An 18140-nucleotide genomic window follows, 5' to 3' on the forward strand; every position below is an offset into this window, starting at 1 on the left:
AATCACGGTATCCACGAGGGATTATGAAAAGCCTCCTGGCTATACGAAATGATATCAACACATTGCGACTGGCAAGGGTGGCATCCGCAATTGAAGTCAAGCCCAAACGTGCCATGCGGTTAAATTTTGGTCTGAGCTCATGTTTGCCTTCCTAGGAAAGTAATCGCGAGGCTGCCAACAATTCCAGTTGAAAAGAGTTTGTATGTAAGCGGTCCTCCGCTGGATGCCACCAAGCCTTCTGGAGGACTAATTTCCAGGAGCATACCAAATGAGCAAGCATGGATGAGGAAGGACTAGAAAACCGAGAGTCTGCATTAAGAACATGCCACCAAGAGCTCCGAATTTGGGTATTACCATGCACAAGCCCATGATCCTCAAGAAAATAACGGGCTATAACGACCCACGGGTGATGATCCAAGCACATGGCACGAAAAAGAGACCAACGAAGTGTTAGAGATCAGATCATAGCCTGATCAGGGGCAGCAGGCTGGTGCAGTCGGACTGGCAGTCGGACTGCCACGTGGCAGTCCGACCTGCAGCAGCCAGTCGGCATTTAATGCAGCCACCTGGCTATTTTTGGCGCCCTCTTTCCCCCGGTTTTTCAGCTATTTATACCTGGCACTTTCAGCAATCTGGTACACTTCTCTGCTCGCAGATTACAGACCGGTGACACGCGCAGATTCCGTCTCTGTTCGCAGATTTCAGACAGCAGACAGTGCAGACTGCAGCGGACTTCGAGGTGAACAGCAGGTTGCATCGTCGAGGTGGAGACACGCAGTCCAGCGCACTGCGCCCGTGTATATATCTGCATATCTTTGTATTCAGCATTCTTTATACAGCAGATCTTCATCGTCCACTGTCTCTTTCTCTCTCTTCTCTCTCTGCGTTCTCTCTCTCTCAGTCCTACGCTTCCGCACCGCTGCACTCTGACATGGTATTAGAGCAGTGTTTGAGGGCTGACTGAGCACAGAATCAACCTGAAGAGGAGTTTCCATCGCGACACAAATTTGCGTTTTTTGCGTTTAAGGGCAGACAGGAGGGCTGCACCTTGGAACAAGGCTGAAACGAGTGTGGGCGCACAGGAAAGGAGTACAGGTGGTGGATTTGCTGCTGTTTATTGCTGTTTGACGCAGAGGAAGTTTGAGTTTTCAGCCTACAAGTGCAGGTTTTTGCTTTTTCATCGCCTCCGGCGGGTGAAGAAGGTTCAGGACGCGGAAGAGCCTTAGCAGGCTGAGTTTTCCCAGTCAGAGGGGGCTGCTTTTGCGTTTGTGAAGGCATTGCAGGTGAAGATGTCTACAGAGATTGACTTGGAGTTCCAGGCGATTATGGACCGGAAGGTGCCTGTCTTACCGGCTCTTCCTGCAGGTCAGAAGCTCGACGGCGACAACCACCGCATTTGGCGCGTCATGATGTTGGCCATTCTTGAGTCCTATGATTTGGCGGAGTTGGTACAGGAGGAGATTGACCGGCCCTCGGTAAGAGATGAGTCCAAACTCTCTTCCGATGCTCGTGCGGATTTGGCCAAGGCCCAGTCTCATTGGGACAAACTGAATGCCAGGATTCGATCCTTTCTCTTTCTATCATGCACTACAGCCGTGATCGCTCATATCGAGCACTTGACGGTGGCTCGGGAGATATGGCTGGAGCTTGATCAGATGTACAATCGGATGACCCTAATGAAGCGGGTTTCTTTGGAGGTACAGATGCGGACCTTGTCCGTAAATAAGTCTTCTTCGCTGCGGGAGTACATTAACAAGCTAAGGCAGCTTCAGATGCAGGTTCAGAATGCGGGGAAGCCGATTTCCTCCGAAGACATGGCGATCACACTTTTGTCCTAGTTGCCGCCACGATTCGGTACATTTTACTCTGCCCTTATAGCTTCGGGGCGAGAGTCTACTCTTCGGTGGGAAGAGTTGGTTCCTATGGTCTTGGACCAAGAGGGACAGTTAAAGGGACAGAATGCTTCCAAGTCGGAGGCGTTGACAGGTCAAGCCTCTCAGAAGAAGGGGAAGGACCAAAAGAAGAAGAAGGGGGATAACAAGTCCAAGAAGGACAAGGACAAAGATTCCACATGCCATATTTGTGGACAGACTGGCCATTGGAAGAAGGACTGCCCTGACAAAGACACGAAGGACACCAAGAAGAAGGATACCAAGGATTCTGGAGCGGTGGCTGCACCCTCATCAGCTGCATTTCTTCATCTAGCTGTCACTGAGGACGCTTCACCGAATGCTTCTGATGTTGCGATGACGGCTCCCCAGGCTCGAGAGTGGATTGTTGATAGTGGTGCCTCACGGCACATGACTTCTTCATCAGATGGTGTTGCCCAGTTGCGACCCTCGCGTGGGCAGATTCTCATTGGAGACAGCTCTTCAGTTTCTATTGCAGGTCGGGGTAAGATGCAGCTTATTCCCGATGGGCGAGGTGGTACCCATACCTCAGAGGTTTTGCATGTACCAGGATTAGGGTACCATCTCCTTTCAGTTCATAAGATTTGCTCCCTTGGCCTTTTGGTGGAGTTTGACAGTACTACGGTGCGAGTCCTTGATCGTGGATCGAGGAAGGTTCTCTCATCCGGATATGAGGAGAATGGCATTTATAAACTGAAGTCTTCCACCGCCCTCTCTACTCTTCTTCTTACCTCTGAGTCACAGTCAGAGTTATGGCATGCTCGGTTTGGTCACCTGAACTATGACTATCTTCGGAGGGCGTCACGTGGACAGCTTGTTCGAGGGTTGCCGGATATAGTGGTGAGCCAGCAGCCATGTGGCTCCTGCATTCGGGGGAAGCAGCATAGGGATGCCATTCCCCAAACAGTTTCGCGGGGGTCTACTTCACCGATGGAGCTAGTATCTACGGATCTATGTGGCCCTATGAGGAATGAGTCCTTGCGTGGGAGCTCCTACTTCATGCTGATCGTGGATGACTACAGCAGGATGACATGGGCCTATTTTTTGGCATTAAAGTCAGAAGCTTTCTCGCACTTCAAGGATTGGCTTCTCTTTGAGGAGAACTGATCGGGCCGGAAGTTGCAAACCTTGCGATCCGACAAGGGAGTTGAATTTGTTTCTAATGAGTTTGCTCGGTTTTGTGCAGATAGAGGAATTCACCAGGAGTTTGCCAATACCAATACTCCTCAAGAAAATGGTATTCTTAAACGGAAGAACCGCAGTGTGATCGAGATGGCACGCACCATGATGGAGCACCGACAGACCCCTCAGGTTCTGTGGGTCGAGGCTGTGGCTACTGCAGTTCACATCCTTAATCAATCCCCTACTTCGGCCGTGGAAGGGATGACTCCATTTGAGGCTTATTTTGGGACGAAGCCAGATGTTTCTTACTTTCGGGTCTTTGGGTGTGATGTCTATGTTCACATTCCCAAGGCTCACCGTGATAAATTTGAAGTAGCTTCCCGAAAACAGGTATTTGTTGGCTACAGCTCCCAGTTCCAAGGTTACCGACTGTATGATCCCGTCAAGCGAGATGTGTACACTAGCCGTGATGTGCGGTTTGTGGAGGTTCCGGCTACTTCAACGGGTGAGGAGCATCCCGTTCTTGGAGATCCAGGGGAGAGTTGGGCTCCTTCTACAGTTCCACTGGAGCCCATGCCTTTTGATTATGATTCTGTTTCTGACACAGAGTCTACTGTTCCACCGGACACCTCTGAGGAGTTACCGCCGGTGGATATTCCAGAGTCTTCTGCTGATGGAGAACGACGAGGGGAGGTTCGGCCTCCTCCTCGCTGGGCTCGTGACACACTCCGTGATTCAGGGATCGAGAGGGTTCCTGAGGAGTGGGGACCGCAGGATGATCCGCGGCGGTCACGGAGGCACCAGGCACACTCTACGGAGCTTGTTTGCTCCAACTATTGTTTGATGACCCGTGTTATGCAAGATCGAGAGCCCACCTCCGTGAAGGAGGCTTTACAGTCCGCACCATGGAAGAAAGCTATGGAAGCTGAGTTGGAGGCTATTGAGAGGAATGGCACTTGGTCACTCGTGCCCCGCCCCCCGAAGAAGAAGGTGATTGGAGTCAAGTGGGTCTTCAAGACTAAATACCTTAGCGATGGTTCTTTGGATAAGCACAAGGCTCGCCTTGTTGCTAAAGGTTTTGCACAGCGCCCAGGTATTGACTGTCATGATACTTTTGCCCCCACAGCTCGTATGGCGACCATTAGAGCTGTTCTTGCTTTGGCTGGCCATAGAAGATGGCCTGTTTATCAGTTGGATGTGAAGTCGGCCTTCCTCAATGGTGATTTGAAGGACGAGATCTATGTTGAGCACCCTCCTGGCTTTGGTTCTTCAGATGGGAAAGTCTACAGGTTGAAGAAGGCCTTGTATGGCCTCAAGCAAGCTCCGCGTGCATGAAACGAGAAGATTGATTCGTTCCTCCAGTCTCAGTTGGGATATCGGCGGTCCAAGGCCGATCCGCAGCTGTATGTTCACACTTCCGAGGATGGTTGTGTGCTGTTTGTCTTATATGTTGATGATTTGATTGTCACAGGTGATGATGCACAGCAGGTCCAAGAGACGAAGTCAGCTTTACATCAGACGTTCGAGATGACGGACTTGGGTCTACTCCATTTCTTTTTGGGCCATGAGATTTATCAGTCTCAGAGGGGGATCTTTATCTCTCAACAGAGATATGTACAGGAGCTCTTGGTGTCTTTTGAGATGGAGGATTGTCGGGCCCTATCTACTCCTATGGATCCGAACTGGAAGGCCACTTCCCATTCAGCTTCTCCTTTGGCGGATGCATCCCGCTATCGACAGTTAATTGGGTCTTTGATTTGGCTTCTCAACACCAGGGTTGATCTATGTTTTGCTGTTGGGCTTTTGGCAGGGTTCATGAGTGAACCTAAGACGGTGCATTGGCAGGCTGCTCAGAGGATACTTCGGTATCTGAGGGGGACGTCTAATTTAGGGATTCATTACCCCGCAGGGACAGATGGGTCAGATCTTGTACTTGCAGGTTGGAGCGACTCGGATTGGACCGGTGACGTGGACCACATGCGGTCTACTACAGGTTACTGTTTTACTTTGGGTGCAGGTGTTATTTCATGGAGTAGCAAGACGCAGCCCACGGTAGCCCTTTCGTCTACTGAGGCGGAGTATCGGGCCGTGTCTTCCACCACATGTGAGGTTGTGTGGCTTCGGCGATTATTGGAGGAGCTTGGGTGCCCCCAGACTCGTCCTACATTGCTGCGATGTGACAATGAGAGTTGCATTGCCTTGGCAAGGAACCCTGTTTTTCATGCCGGGACGAAGCACATAGAGATCCAATACCACTTCATCCGAGAAAAGCTTCTGGATGAGACCATCACTGTGGAGTATTGCAAGACGGAGGACAATCTTGCGGATTTGTTTACGAAGGCGCTTCCTCAGGCTCTACTTCGGAGACATTCCAGATCCCTCAGGCTTCTGCCCTGCCTAGGCTCTGAGAGGGGGTGTTAGAGATCAGATCATAGCCTGATCAGGGGCAGCAGGCTGGTGCAGTCGGACTGGCAGTCGGACTGCACAGTGGCAGTCCGACCTGCAGCAGCCAGTCGGCGCCTGGCTATTTTTGGCGCCCTCTTTCCCCCGGTTTTTCAGCTATTTATACCTGGCACTTTCAGCAGTCTGGTACACTTCTCTGCTCGCAGATTACAGACCGGTGACACGCGCAGATTCCGTCTCTGTTCGCAGATTTCAGACAGCAGACAGTGCAGACTGCAGCGGACTTTGAGGTGAACAGCAGGTTGCATCGTCGAGGTGGAGACACGCAGTCCAGCGCACTGCGCCCGTGTATATATCTGCATATCTTTGTATTCAGCATTCTTTATACAGCAGATCTTCATCGTCCACTGTCTCTTTCTCTCTCTTCTCTCTCTGCGTTCTCTCTCTCTCAGTCCTACGCTTCCGCACCGTTGCACTCTGACACGAAGAGCCAACATATGAGTTTTGACATCCAAAATAGCCCCACCACCCATGTGTTGGGGGTACATGCATGTGACCAAGAAATCCATGAAATGCTTGCATGCAAGGAGTCCTTCCATAACATGAAACGAATGTATTGAGTAAGGGCATTCAAAGTAGTATCAGTCCAAGGCAGCAATAGCAAGAAATATATGAGCATTGGCAACATAATTGTCTGAGCTACTTTGAGGCAAACATGGAAGGGCCAAGCCTGCGACTTCCAATAAAGAAACTTAGCTGCCAGTTTCTGTAAAATCCACTCTAGTAGTTGCTTTGGCCGAACATCAACACCCAAAGGGTACCCAAGATGCCTGACAATGGAACCACGGGGAGCAACCAGTCCCTGCCAGCCCAATGACTGTAAATCTGACTCCGTGCAACTGAGAATGGCTGATTTGAAAGCATTGATATGAAGACCAGATGCGTGTCCAAAGAGCGTCAAAATATCCAATGCTTTGCGAAGATTATCCTTGTCCGCCCGCAGAATCATAAAACTGTCATCAGCCAAAGATTGACTAATGAAGTGCTGTCCAGAAGGAAGCGACAATCCAGCCAATTGAGTCGAAGCTACAATAGAAGATAACATCGAAAGAACCAGATGAGTCGCAAGGGCAAAGAAGAGAGGACTAAAAGGGCAACCCTATCTCACAGAGCATGCAAGGACAAATGGCTCGGTAACATCGCCATTTAGCATAACTCGCGAAGAAGCCGCAGCACTAATGGTGTAGATCAATCAGGACATCCGAGTGTCAAAACCCATAGTAGACATAAGTTCTGCAATGAAAGACCAGTCTAAATAATCAGACGCCTTTTCCAGGTCCAATTGAATCAATACCACTTCCTGATTAGAGTGCCTTGCAAAGTCAATAGCCATTTGCACATTTAAGATATTATGCAAAATGTTTCGGCCCTTAATGAAACCATATTGAAGAGGATGCACAATGGCCGGAAGATACTTGTGGAGCCGATTCGCCATCACTTTGGAAAAGATTTTATACATCGAACCCATCAAAGAAATTGGTCTCCAATGTTTCAACATTGACGGCAAAGGAACTTTGGGAAGCAGTTTGATAAGACCTTTCCATAAGGAAGGCATGAACCCCGTTTCCCAAACCTGCTGAAACATAGTCGTCAATGGTTTCACCAGTTGAGTAGCAAAAACCTCAAAGAATTCATTGGTGAGACCATCCCAACCAGGACTTATCCTTGGGCAGGTGTAACAAAACATCCATAACCTCTGCCTCACAAATACCTGTCTCCAAAGTAATTTGCATGTCATGTGGAACCTAATTGCGGACCAAATCATCGAAAATTGAACGTGCATGAGTAACTTGGTTAGAAGATGAAGGAGAAGAACCAAGAAGGTCGAGAAAATAATTCCTGCACATGTTCGCAATAGTCTGAGGATCAATGACCATTTGACCTTCTGGATCCTGGAGTCTAGTCATATTTTCTCTAGCAAGAGATGCATGTAGAGCTCGAAAGAACTTACGAGTCTGACAAGCACTATCTTGCAAAGTCTCAGTCAAATTTTACAATTTAGCTTGCTGATAAGATTTCAACTGAAACTCTTTAATAAGATCAACCAAACGCATCGCCAGTGGCAGCAGAAATACATTATTTGGAGTGTCCACCAACAGAGAACGAACCAAAGCCAGTAAGTCCTCCGCTGCTTGTTGACGCCGCCAACAAAGAGAGGCATGATGGATCCCATACTGCCGAGCAACCCGCTGCACATTAAAGAGCAATCGTTCAAACAAAGCATTGCCCTCAGAGGAGAAGTCCAATAGGAATCTCTCAATCAGTTCCTGCATATAGCCCTGAAAGATTGAATGCTTCAAACAAGACAAGTTCAAACGCAAAGGGAGTCTATCCAGAAACTGCTTAAAAGGTGCAATGGGTTGTGCAAGCATCTTAAGCTGTAGAGGGAAATGATCCGACAAGGCATATTGCTGCAACACTTTCATTTCGAGCATCTCAGGAAGAAAATCATCATTCTACATTATGTATATGCGGTCCAACCACGACCATATAGTTGCATACTGCGCAAAATGGAAAGTAAACCCTGTAGAAGAAGGGTGTAGCCAAGACCAGAGATCTTGCTTAAGTACGGCAAGAGCAAACGCATTCCACACATGACTTTCCGGAGCATCCATCACCGAATGCTCTGATGTGGACTGTGAAGAATCAACACACATATTAAAATCCCCCATCAAAAAACCCCGTCTGCCAAGTGACAAGGAGGACTGCAAAGTATTCCAAAGATCCCGACGGGATAAAGGATCATTCGGAGCATAAAGGCCAAGTAACCATAAGATCTCTCCTTCAAATAAAACTTCAATCACCACAAAACGGCCATGTACATCATTTTTAAGAAGAACAGGCTGATATTTCTCGTGTACAATCATAAACACACCAGAATAATGCATGGCATGTGTCCCCGCATAAAACAAGTGAAAGCCATGGCAATCCACAACTTTCCTGCTTCACCGTGACTCTTGTGCTCAACAGCACACAAGACATCCCACTGATTCTCATACAATACAGTCCACATGGCATGTTGCTTATGGCGAGAACAAATGCCTCGCACATTCCACGTGGCTATCTTCATGTGTATTCAAAAAGAAAATCAGGTACGAGGCACAGCTTGCCTCGATTTAACCTTTTCTGCTTGACATTTCGATTTAACCTTTTCTGCTAGAATGTCAAGGACTCCCTCATCCAAAAAATCAGCTAACACGGCAAAAGAGTTCTGACCGCTAGATTTGGAGGTAGATGGTATATCTGTCTTGGGGATGGGATGGGGTTAACGACGATCCCATGGGGTAACCACATTACCTCTAGTATCAAAAGCGAACTTAGCAGGTGGACCCTTTGGACCGTCTGTATATACTTTCCTAGTAGGCTGATTACGGGGAGTAGGAGAAACCATATCATGAGCAGTGTGCTCTGAAGACAACATTTCTTTCCTGTGCATATAAGTGCGCATGGAAGCTTGTGAAGCAGTAGGCACAGTATACGCCATGCCAGCATCAAACCTTTTACCTTTTTTTGCACGTACATCTACCCAGTCATTGCCATGGGAATCCAAACCCGAAACATGTTGTTTATCTTTATCCAAAACTTTAGGTGGCTGGGTTGCATCCTGCGATGGAGCATCAAGCACCATATCTTCCATGGGCAGCACAACATGCTCAGCATCTGAAGTCGGTTGCTTCTCTGGGCATTCAGCCATAAAATGCCCCAATTTTCCACACGAAAAGCAATGCCCGGCAAAGTTACCCCATTTTAAGTGAAAGTGCAAAGGATGCATGCCAGAGCAATTAAGACGTAACCAAGCAGGCCTTTTCCTAGCAGTGTCCCATAACATACACAAACGGTTACGATTCACGGCCCTGAGGCTCGGGGGGACCAGAACAGTGCCCACCACGGCCATGGCATCCTTTAACAGTGGCCAATAGACAGCCGGACAATTTTCCACTTCAACCCACACCGGGCATTCACTTTGAAGCAGGCACTGAAAATCTGCCATTGGGTGCCATGGCACAACATGGACCAAACGGCAATCAAAGAACAATGGCAGTTTAAACAGGAGATCAACACGATGCTGCTCAGATTTCAACAGCACCTCGTAAAAGCCTCGGGGCCCAACAAAAATCTCTTCAACACACTCCCCTTGTAGCAGACTGTGCAGCCACTGGCGAATACGGGAAAGCACTGGGAGCTTACCAGTGAAGAAGAGTATAACAACACGTTCATAAAACACTGAAAATGAGCGCAAGACATTTTTCGGGTCCACAGTGGCTTCCAAAACATCTTCAGTTGTAGAGTTAGAAAACACTTCATAATTATGTTGAACATAATCGCCAAGCAGAGTATTGGCAAACTCCAGCAAATGCTCCCAGTCAACATCCCGAGAATCCACAGAATCCGAGGCAACCTGAGCATAAGAGCGTTCCTGATGATCCATGGTCTCTTTCGAAGTATGCTTGGTGCGTTTGCCCGCAGGCTGGAAGTCAAGACCAGGGGCATCTCCTCTGTGCAAGGAACCATATCCTTTGGTTCCTCTGTATCAGAATCCGGACCAAGAGCTGCCACCGTTTGGTCTATAAAAGCCATATCCAGACCAGCCATGGTGTATCACCACTTGTGCCGGTTAGATGCCGAGGCAGGAGCTCACGGGAGGCAGAAACGGCGCAAGCCTCGCTCTCTCTCTCTCTCTCTCTCTCTCTTGCGCGCACGCGCGCGGAATAGAGAAGGAAGGTCACACACAGGGAGGCAGTACGGGTCGAGAGGATAGGCAAGGGCAGGGCAGAACGGGCTATGCACGAGTCTGAGGGGAGACGTCAGGCAGGACGCAGAGCAGGTGAGCACGGTCGCACAGCAGGGGGAGTCAAGATCCCGACCTGGGCAGACGACGGATGGTCAAGGCACAGGACGGGAAGGCAGGAAACGAAACGGTAACGAGGTGGAACGTGTAGACACGGACGTCTGCAGCGAGTCTCAACCATCCACAGGTAGGCGCCCGCGTGCAGATTGACGTCCGCTGGTAGGGAGTGACAACGCAGGCGGCTCAGGGACAGGGCTTCCGCAGGTAGGTGACGGACAGGGCACGATCGTCCGCCATCTCTCTCTCTCTCTCTCTCTCTCTCTCTCTCTCTCTCTCTCTATATATATATATATATATATGTATACATATATACGTATATATGTATACATATATACGTATATATGTATACATATATATACTATATATACATATGTATATATATGTATACATATACATACATACATACATACATACATACATACATATATATATATATATATATATGCCGTTCCCGTTCCCTAACTTTGGGCGTTCCTTTCGTTCCGGGGGTTCCCGTACTCTATTCTTGGTAACTAATTAGTGGAAATGATAGACTTGGGCTTGTTGCACTATTGTTTGGGTATTGAAGTTTGACAAGAGCTAGTAAAGATCTTTATTTCTTAGAAGAAGTATTACAGGAGATCTTCAAGACATTTGGCATGGTAAATTGCAAGGAGATAGCTATAAGTTGGAGATCAATGCAAAGAGGATACATTAGCACTACAAGACATCAGGAGGAGGTATTGCAGGTTGGTTGGCAATCTCATCTACTTGTTCAATACTAGGCTAGATATTAGTTTTGCTATTGGTATTTTAAGTAGGTTCTATAACAAACCCCGTTAGAGTTGTTGAAAAGTTGAAATGCGGGTCCTTAGATACTCAACAAGAACTCTTGACTATGGTATCACATATAGTTCTGATACTTTTTTGGTTGAGAATCATGACTCAAATTGGGAAAGTGAGAGTTTCTTGAAAATTTGTTTGTTGCTATTGTTCTTCTTTGGACTGGTAAGAAGCAACAAACAGTGGCATTGTCTTTTATCGGAGTAGAATACAAGGCAACTTGTTCTATTGCATGTGAAATAACATGGTTAAGGAGGATTCTATGGCATATGAGAGTCAAGGTTGTCTCCGTACGTAGTATGGATTGATCCATATGGTACGGTACTATACATATTCATACAATTTAGTACGAAAAAATAGGTACTTCTCGCCCACTCTTCTTCAAGTCTACAACTTTCTTTTTTTCTCTCCTTCCCTTTTTTTCCCTTCTTTTTTATTTCTCTCTCCCCTAAGTCTCTTTTTTTTTTCGTAAAAGGTAATTATATTAATTATGAAAAAATGTACAAGTTTGCATGATTACAAGATACACGATGGCTCGACCCCATCATGTGTACACACTGACTCTCTACAAGAACCAAACAACCAAAGAGTTACAAAGTCATGGCAAAGACACAAAGGAAATTGCCATATACCAAGGACGTAAGTCCTCCCGAGGGAGCATGTCAGAGTGCCGAAGAAGATCTATCGGCCAATACAAGAGACTTTTAAGCCGCGCAATATGCCGTTGAATATTAAGGCGGAATCAAAAAGAAAAGCATTCCTAATGGTCCAGTTATGCCAACAGCCCCAATATCGAAGAAAGTGAAACAAGATCTTCATATGAGGTTGTGTCGGTGTGGGATATTTGGGCCGCGCAAAAACCCAATCAAACGGGCGTAGCGAGAAACCAACCACCGCTCGCCAGACGGCCGACAAGAATGACCAGATTTTCTGAGAGATGGGGCAAGAAATAAAACGATGACGGGCAGATTCCACAGTGGTGGTGCAAAAGAAACAGTTGCCGTTGGAGATTCGAGACGCTTGGAAAGGGCTGAAGCAAGCGGAAGACCACCAATCATCACCCTCCAAAGAAAGACCTTATATTTGAAGGGTGTCTTGTTCAACCAGCCCTCCATCACAGTGACCCTCCACCATGACCTGGATTTATGCAATCCCCATAGAGTATTAGCTTTAGTAACCAGCCATTGATGATCTTTAATCAGAAGATGATACATCTGGTTAGCTGAAGCCTTTTCTAAATTCAGCCGGCCTGCAAAGTCCCAGTCCTGCCAGGGACGATTCGTAGCAAGGGCAAGAAAGGGTTGTCTGCTCTGGAGCACCATCAAAAGCTGTTCCCATAAATACCTGTATCCACGAGGGATCCTGAAAAGCCTCCTGGCTATACGAAATGATATCAACACATTGCGACTGGCAAGGGTGGCATCCGCTACCGAAGTTAAGCCCAAACGTGCCATGCGGTTGAATTTTGGTCGAAGCTCATGTTTACCTTCCCACGAAATTAACCGCGAGACTGCCAATAGTTCCAATTGAAAAGAATTAGTAGCTAAGCGATCCTCCGCTGGATGCCACTGCACCTTCCGGAGGACCTGTCTCCAGGAACACACCAAATGGGCAAGCAGAGATGAAGAAGAACTGGAGAAGCGAGAATCGCCATTAAGAACATGCCACCAAGAACCCCGGATTTGAGTATTACCATGCAGAAGCCCGTGATCCTCAATAAAATAACGGGCTTTAACGACCCATGGATGATGATCCAAGCACATGGCGCGAAAAAGAGACCAACGGAGTGCCAGCATATGAGTTTGGGCATCTAAAATAGCCCCTCCACCCATGCGTTTGGGGGTGCACGCATGCGACCATCTCCCCTAAGTCTCTCTCTCTCTCTCTCTCTCTCTCTCTCTCTCTCTCTCTCTCTCTCTCTCTCTCTCTCTCTCTCTCTCTCACACACACACACACAACATTCTCTCTCTCAAGCCCACACTTCTCTTATTTGTATGATCATTCATGTATGGTGTATTATGTATCCACTCCCATCTATGTAGTTGTAAGTTGTAGATAGCAATAGCATATGTTGCGCATACAACATGGGATTTTGACAAATATTCATGTTATATACTCTGATAGCATTGCTATTTAGACTTGAAACACCTATTCTATTATCTTTAGTCCAAAATAATCAAGTTTTTTTTTGTACTAATATCGTACCGTACCTTATAAAATCTTAAGGTACTATTTAGTACTATATTTTATCGTACCGTATCGTATTGCACCTTTTGTACCTGACAACTATGATGGGAGTGTAGGATGAAGAGCTAATTGTGCTAAGATGTAACAACCAAAGTGGCATTGCCATTGTCAAAACTTCTATGCATACACCAAATATATAGACATTGGATATCACTACATGCATGATTGGATCGAGGATGGGATAGTAGAGTAGAGAATGGAGTAGATATTGTCACGAAAGCTCTTATGAAGGATCTACTTGGAGTTTATCTTCAAAGACTTGGTGTTGGGCTTTCATAAGAACTAAATAATTTTGAAGGCGGCATTTTCATGAGGGGTGATTGAAGATACAAAAAACCAATTATTGTCAAAAGGAAACTTCAAACGTAATAAACAAATAATGTAGATTGGCAACGACGTTACATAACAAACACCTTCACTATCACATGCTTCGGAAACACTTCAATATTTGTATTTCATGTTTGCCGTAGGACAATGTTGTACAAAAATGTGGCAGCCAATTTTTCTTGCAGTCTGTACACTCATATGTATACTCAAGCAAACGAGAACATGTTTGCTAATGCAATGAAAGAATGGCTGACTGTTTAAATGGAACATCAAAACATGATTACAATTTCATAAATATAATGCATAACGGTTCATGATGACATTAATTTATGTAGACATGCAAAGTAGAGGAAGTGGATGGTGTAGAAGGCGTGAACCTTCGAACATTGGTTGGATTGTGACTTCTATGTCTGATAAAGTCTATGTGATTAGATGGTAAAAAGATGGCCTTTGTGGATCTAGCCTTTGGGTAAGAGAGAGTAGTTAAGCTGATAGCAACTAGAGGCACATTGCATGGAGTTGCGGGGTGTTGGAATTATCATGGGTCCCTAATTTGGGTCTTAGGGGTTGTATAGGCAATTGTTGGTTGGGGGGTCCTATGGGGCCAATGGCCTCCTTCGTTAGGGTCGAGGGAAGTGTCCTTGATCCGACAGTAAAGGGAATATTTCTTGGCGTACTACAAAGGTTAATACTTATGTTGGTTATGCCAACTTGACCACCTTTGTGGGCTCTGAAAGGGAGGACCCCTCAGAACCATGATCATCTATTTTTCACCCAATATATGTTCTTTCAACTAGCCTTAATCTCTTCACCTAATATCCATCTAGATTGCTGTCTAAGCTTTGCAGTGGAAACAAACAGGTGGACAAAGCCATCTTTATATGAGTTTGTTTGCGATTAAAGAAAACTTAGTTATTCTCAATATGTTGTGTACTCTCTATTCCTTGCTCAGATTCTGCATGCTGTGCCATGGAATTTTTACACCACTAGATTGAATAAGTACCACTGACATCCCTAAGTCAGAATTAGTGCAGTCATGTTGGTCATTCCACCATCTTAAACTAACATTCACCAAGCTCCAACTCACAAGTGGTTGACCACCAAAATGCAAGTAGTCATTATCAACTCATGCTCACAACAACATCAAAGCACTCCAACACAGGAAAAACTTCTAGATCAACCGAGCCTTGAGGATAGAATCAACAAATAACTCCTCCAACCCAGAAACTGATATCATGCTAGAGGAGCAAGGCATAGTGGAATAATAAAGAGTCAATGCACAAATTGCAAACACAAAAGACATAGTACACGGAAACATCAATGGCTGAGTGCTAGAATTGAGTATAGAATATATAAAATAGAGTATAGAATATAGAATGTAGAATATAGCATACAATGGCGAGTGCTAGCACACATCAGGTTTCTCTTTGCATGCCAAGAAATTGCAAGTACAAGTGTGCAGGTGGCCATACGCCCTCCTTTTAGATAAAAAGGTGCGATGGCTGATGAGGAGTAGGTAGGTCAATAATCAAGTGAAAACAACTATGCTAGCCAGGAAGTCGGCCTTGGGTGCCATGAACCTTTGAAAAGACCACTTCCAAAATTAATCTCTGTGTCGCTTGCTGCTTTGCATGGGCTGTTCAGGTTGGTAGACGTGACATTGTGCAAGACCCTCTGCAAATGCAAACTCAACTTTGCTATCATTCCCTGAACTTGAAGAATGATCTCATCACACATGCATCTTATGCATGTATGAGTTGCCCCATGTCTACGGTGTGAGCTCTTTTTGTAACTATATTGTAAATGTTTGAGAAAGAATCAAATCAAAGGCTTTAATTCTTCTCAAGTGGGACATGGGTCTTCACCAAACATGAAAAATATTTTACTCGCTTCTAGTGTGTCCATTCACACCTGCTTTTTGTAGATATCTACAAGGCACTTTCAGAGTTGTTGCAGTTTTAAAATATTATTTTGGTGGCAAGAGCTGTTCTGTAAACTTTCACACTGTATATGATTGCCAGGATAACCAGTATGAATGTTATTGTTGATTGGTTTTTTGACACTCTTTGAAGTGTCCCTTCAACAAAATGAAAAGTTTCTTAGTTTCCAAATGCTGTGTATTGAAATATCCTGACAATCGTGATTGTGATGAAATGGTAAGGAGCTCGTTAATTCTTGGTAGAAGAAATTTGTTGTTTTAAGTCTCATGTTGTTTGACATGGATCTGCAATCCAGAATTGCATGCTCATGGCTTGCATATATGGAGCCTTACGGTAATTATTACAAATTCTTTATTGAGCTTCAGCCATAGCCTTCTCATTTTTCAGCTCATCTTTGATGGTTACATGTGCACTTGGGCCCTGGTAGACATTGAGCTATGATTCCAAGAAAAAAAGGCTCTTGCATGTGTAGGAAAATGACACGTGGCTAGCAGTATTCTATGTTAATGCACACCTTATCCTGCATTGTTCTTTTTAAGTGGTTATGATCTGTGTGTATCAATGAATGGGTCGACTATTTGAAAAATCTTGCCTTTAATATAACCGGTGAAACTTGGCTGTTTTCAGGAAAATCATAAACCAGTGCTGAACTTTATACTGATTGATGGTACATGGACTAATTCCAAAGCAATGGTGAATCGACTGCAGGTCAGTTAAATTTTCTCAATACATTATTCTATTAATGATAGTATTGGCTGATAAGTTGGCATAGCTTGGTGTTAATACACAACACTTTAGCGTGAATATGAATGTGAAGAACATTCTAAGGAGGTAATTGACATATACGGCTATTTATGCTTCAGGATTTTGCAAAAAAGACATGGTCCGAGCAGTACATGAGATCTGTTTCACTGTCCCCTGAAAAGGCTTCTGCGATGCATAATCTGAGGTGAGGACACCTAAAATAACATGTCAATACAAAAATATGTTGTACATCTCATGCCTGTTTGCTGTCCACATCTTACGCTTGTGTAACCTCCAGTTCTCTGTTTGTTCAGGCCCCAACCATCATTGGACCGGACCTGCACAGCTGCGGCTGCTGCTCAACTATTGAGGGAGTTAAGCCTTCGGAAAGAGTTGGTAGTCTGTGATCTGCACAAGGCTGGTGATGCTATTGACAACGCCTTGCAGCACCTACTTAGATCATTAGTTACAAGGCGTAAGAGAGCAGGCAGGTTGAGTCCTTCGGTTGAAGCTCGGATCAAGGGAGATGATATCTGCAATGGTTAAGAGCTTGCGAGCATCTATCCCTAGATTTGTATTGATTAGTACATTTCTATCTTTGAATCAGATCATCTCAATCTTGAAGAGGGTTTATCCGAATACTCTTACCTTTTAGTGATAACAATCTCACAGCATCATTAGTGGTGTTACCATAGCATAAGGTCTATGCTCGTTAGGGACCCTTACCAGGGGCTGTTGTAGAAAGGCAAGCATGGTTTACACAGCAAACTGCCCTTTACATAGGCGTTCAATTGGGGCGAAACCTTTTTGGTAGCTAATATTCCCCCTTTCCACAGCAAACTCCCCTTACGTGGGCGTTAAATTGGTGAGAAACCCTTTTTGGTTTCCAATGGTTACTTGGTCTACATCTCACACAAGCACCGTATCTCTACTGACATAATGTTAGCCATGCTAAGGACAAGGATCTTCCAAAACAGGAGAACTCAGAACTCATCCTTGTTTATAGATGATTTTGAGTTGAGGAAAGTTGGAGTCTCGTAGAATTTGTGAAGTTCACTTGCAAGCATACCATTATAGCACTGTAAGTGACAAACCCACCAAAAACACATTGCTTGCTTTGATGTGTTGTAAAATGGACTGGAGCTTTATCTCAATATTATGGGGGCTGTAAACTGGTTGACATATGGAGGAGATGGTGAGAAATACAGATTGATGATATGAGAGGGTTGCTTGTTCGTGAACAAGGCTTAATCTAGCTATAAGTTTGCATCGGTCTTATTTTTCTCATATGAACTTGTATTACACATATATAGACTGCTCCAGCAACCTTTGGTTTGCAAAATGCTCTTTAGACTTTCCATCAAGTTCCCAGCTGATGTATTGTCGAAATTACCTCAAATGGTACTGTATATGCATGTCTTCTTGAGGTTTTCCATTTTATAATGGAAAAGCTGAACGTTCTATCTGCTGTATTGATGAAATTACCTCAAATTGTACTAAATATTGCTTTCTCCAGCTTTTTCATTTTATAACGGTGTTCAATAGCACGATGTCTGTTGTTCCTAGCCCAAGAGCAAGGCAGGTAGTTGTTTGAGTTTATGAGAAAGAGTTTCCCTTTGGCTAGTCCTAAGGACCTTTAGCCTATGATATCCTCAACAGTTTTGCCACAAATTTGATAAGTCTTTTGTCAAACACAGGATCATAATAATAACACAA

The 18140-nt window shown here is 45.3% G+C and overlaps 1 protein-coding gene across 4 annotated transcripts in view; it reads left to right on the forward strand.

The window, feature by feature from the left end:
- Positions 1-17880, forward strand: part of LOC148020202 (uncharacterized) — a 103762-nt gene extending 85882 nt beyond the window's left edge. For 3 of the 4 annotated variants that reach the window (XM_087700926.1, XM_087700924.1, XM_087700925.1), the window contains 3 exons: positions 16308-16388; positions 16544-16629; positions 16739-17880. In XM_087700926.1, the coding sequence (XP_087557052.1) occupies positions 16308-16388; positions 16544-16629; positions 16739-16970 (399 nt within the window). In that variant the 3' untranslated portion in view covers positions 16971-17880. The remainder of the gene's footprint in view (positions 1-16307; positions 16389-16543; positions 16630-16738) is intronic. The other variant, XM_087700923.1, reaches the window with a different exon arrangement.
- The last annotated feature ends 260 nt before the right edge of the window (positions 17881-18140 follow it).

This window comes from Lygodium microphyllum, chromosome 19 (genome assembly GCF_053477565.2).
Source record: "Lygodium microphyllum isolate KBCC chromosome 19, Lygodium_microphyllum_v1.1.10, whole genome shotgun sequence".
Classification (NCBI taxonomy): Eukaryota; Viridiplantae; Streptophyta; class Polypodiopsida; order Schizaeales; family Lygodiaceae; genus Lygodium; species Lygodium microphyllum.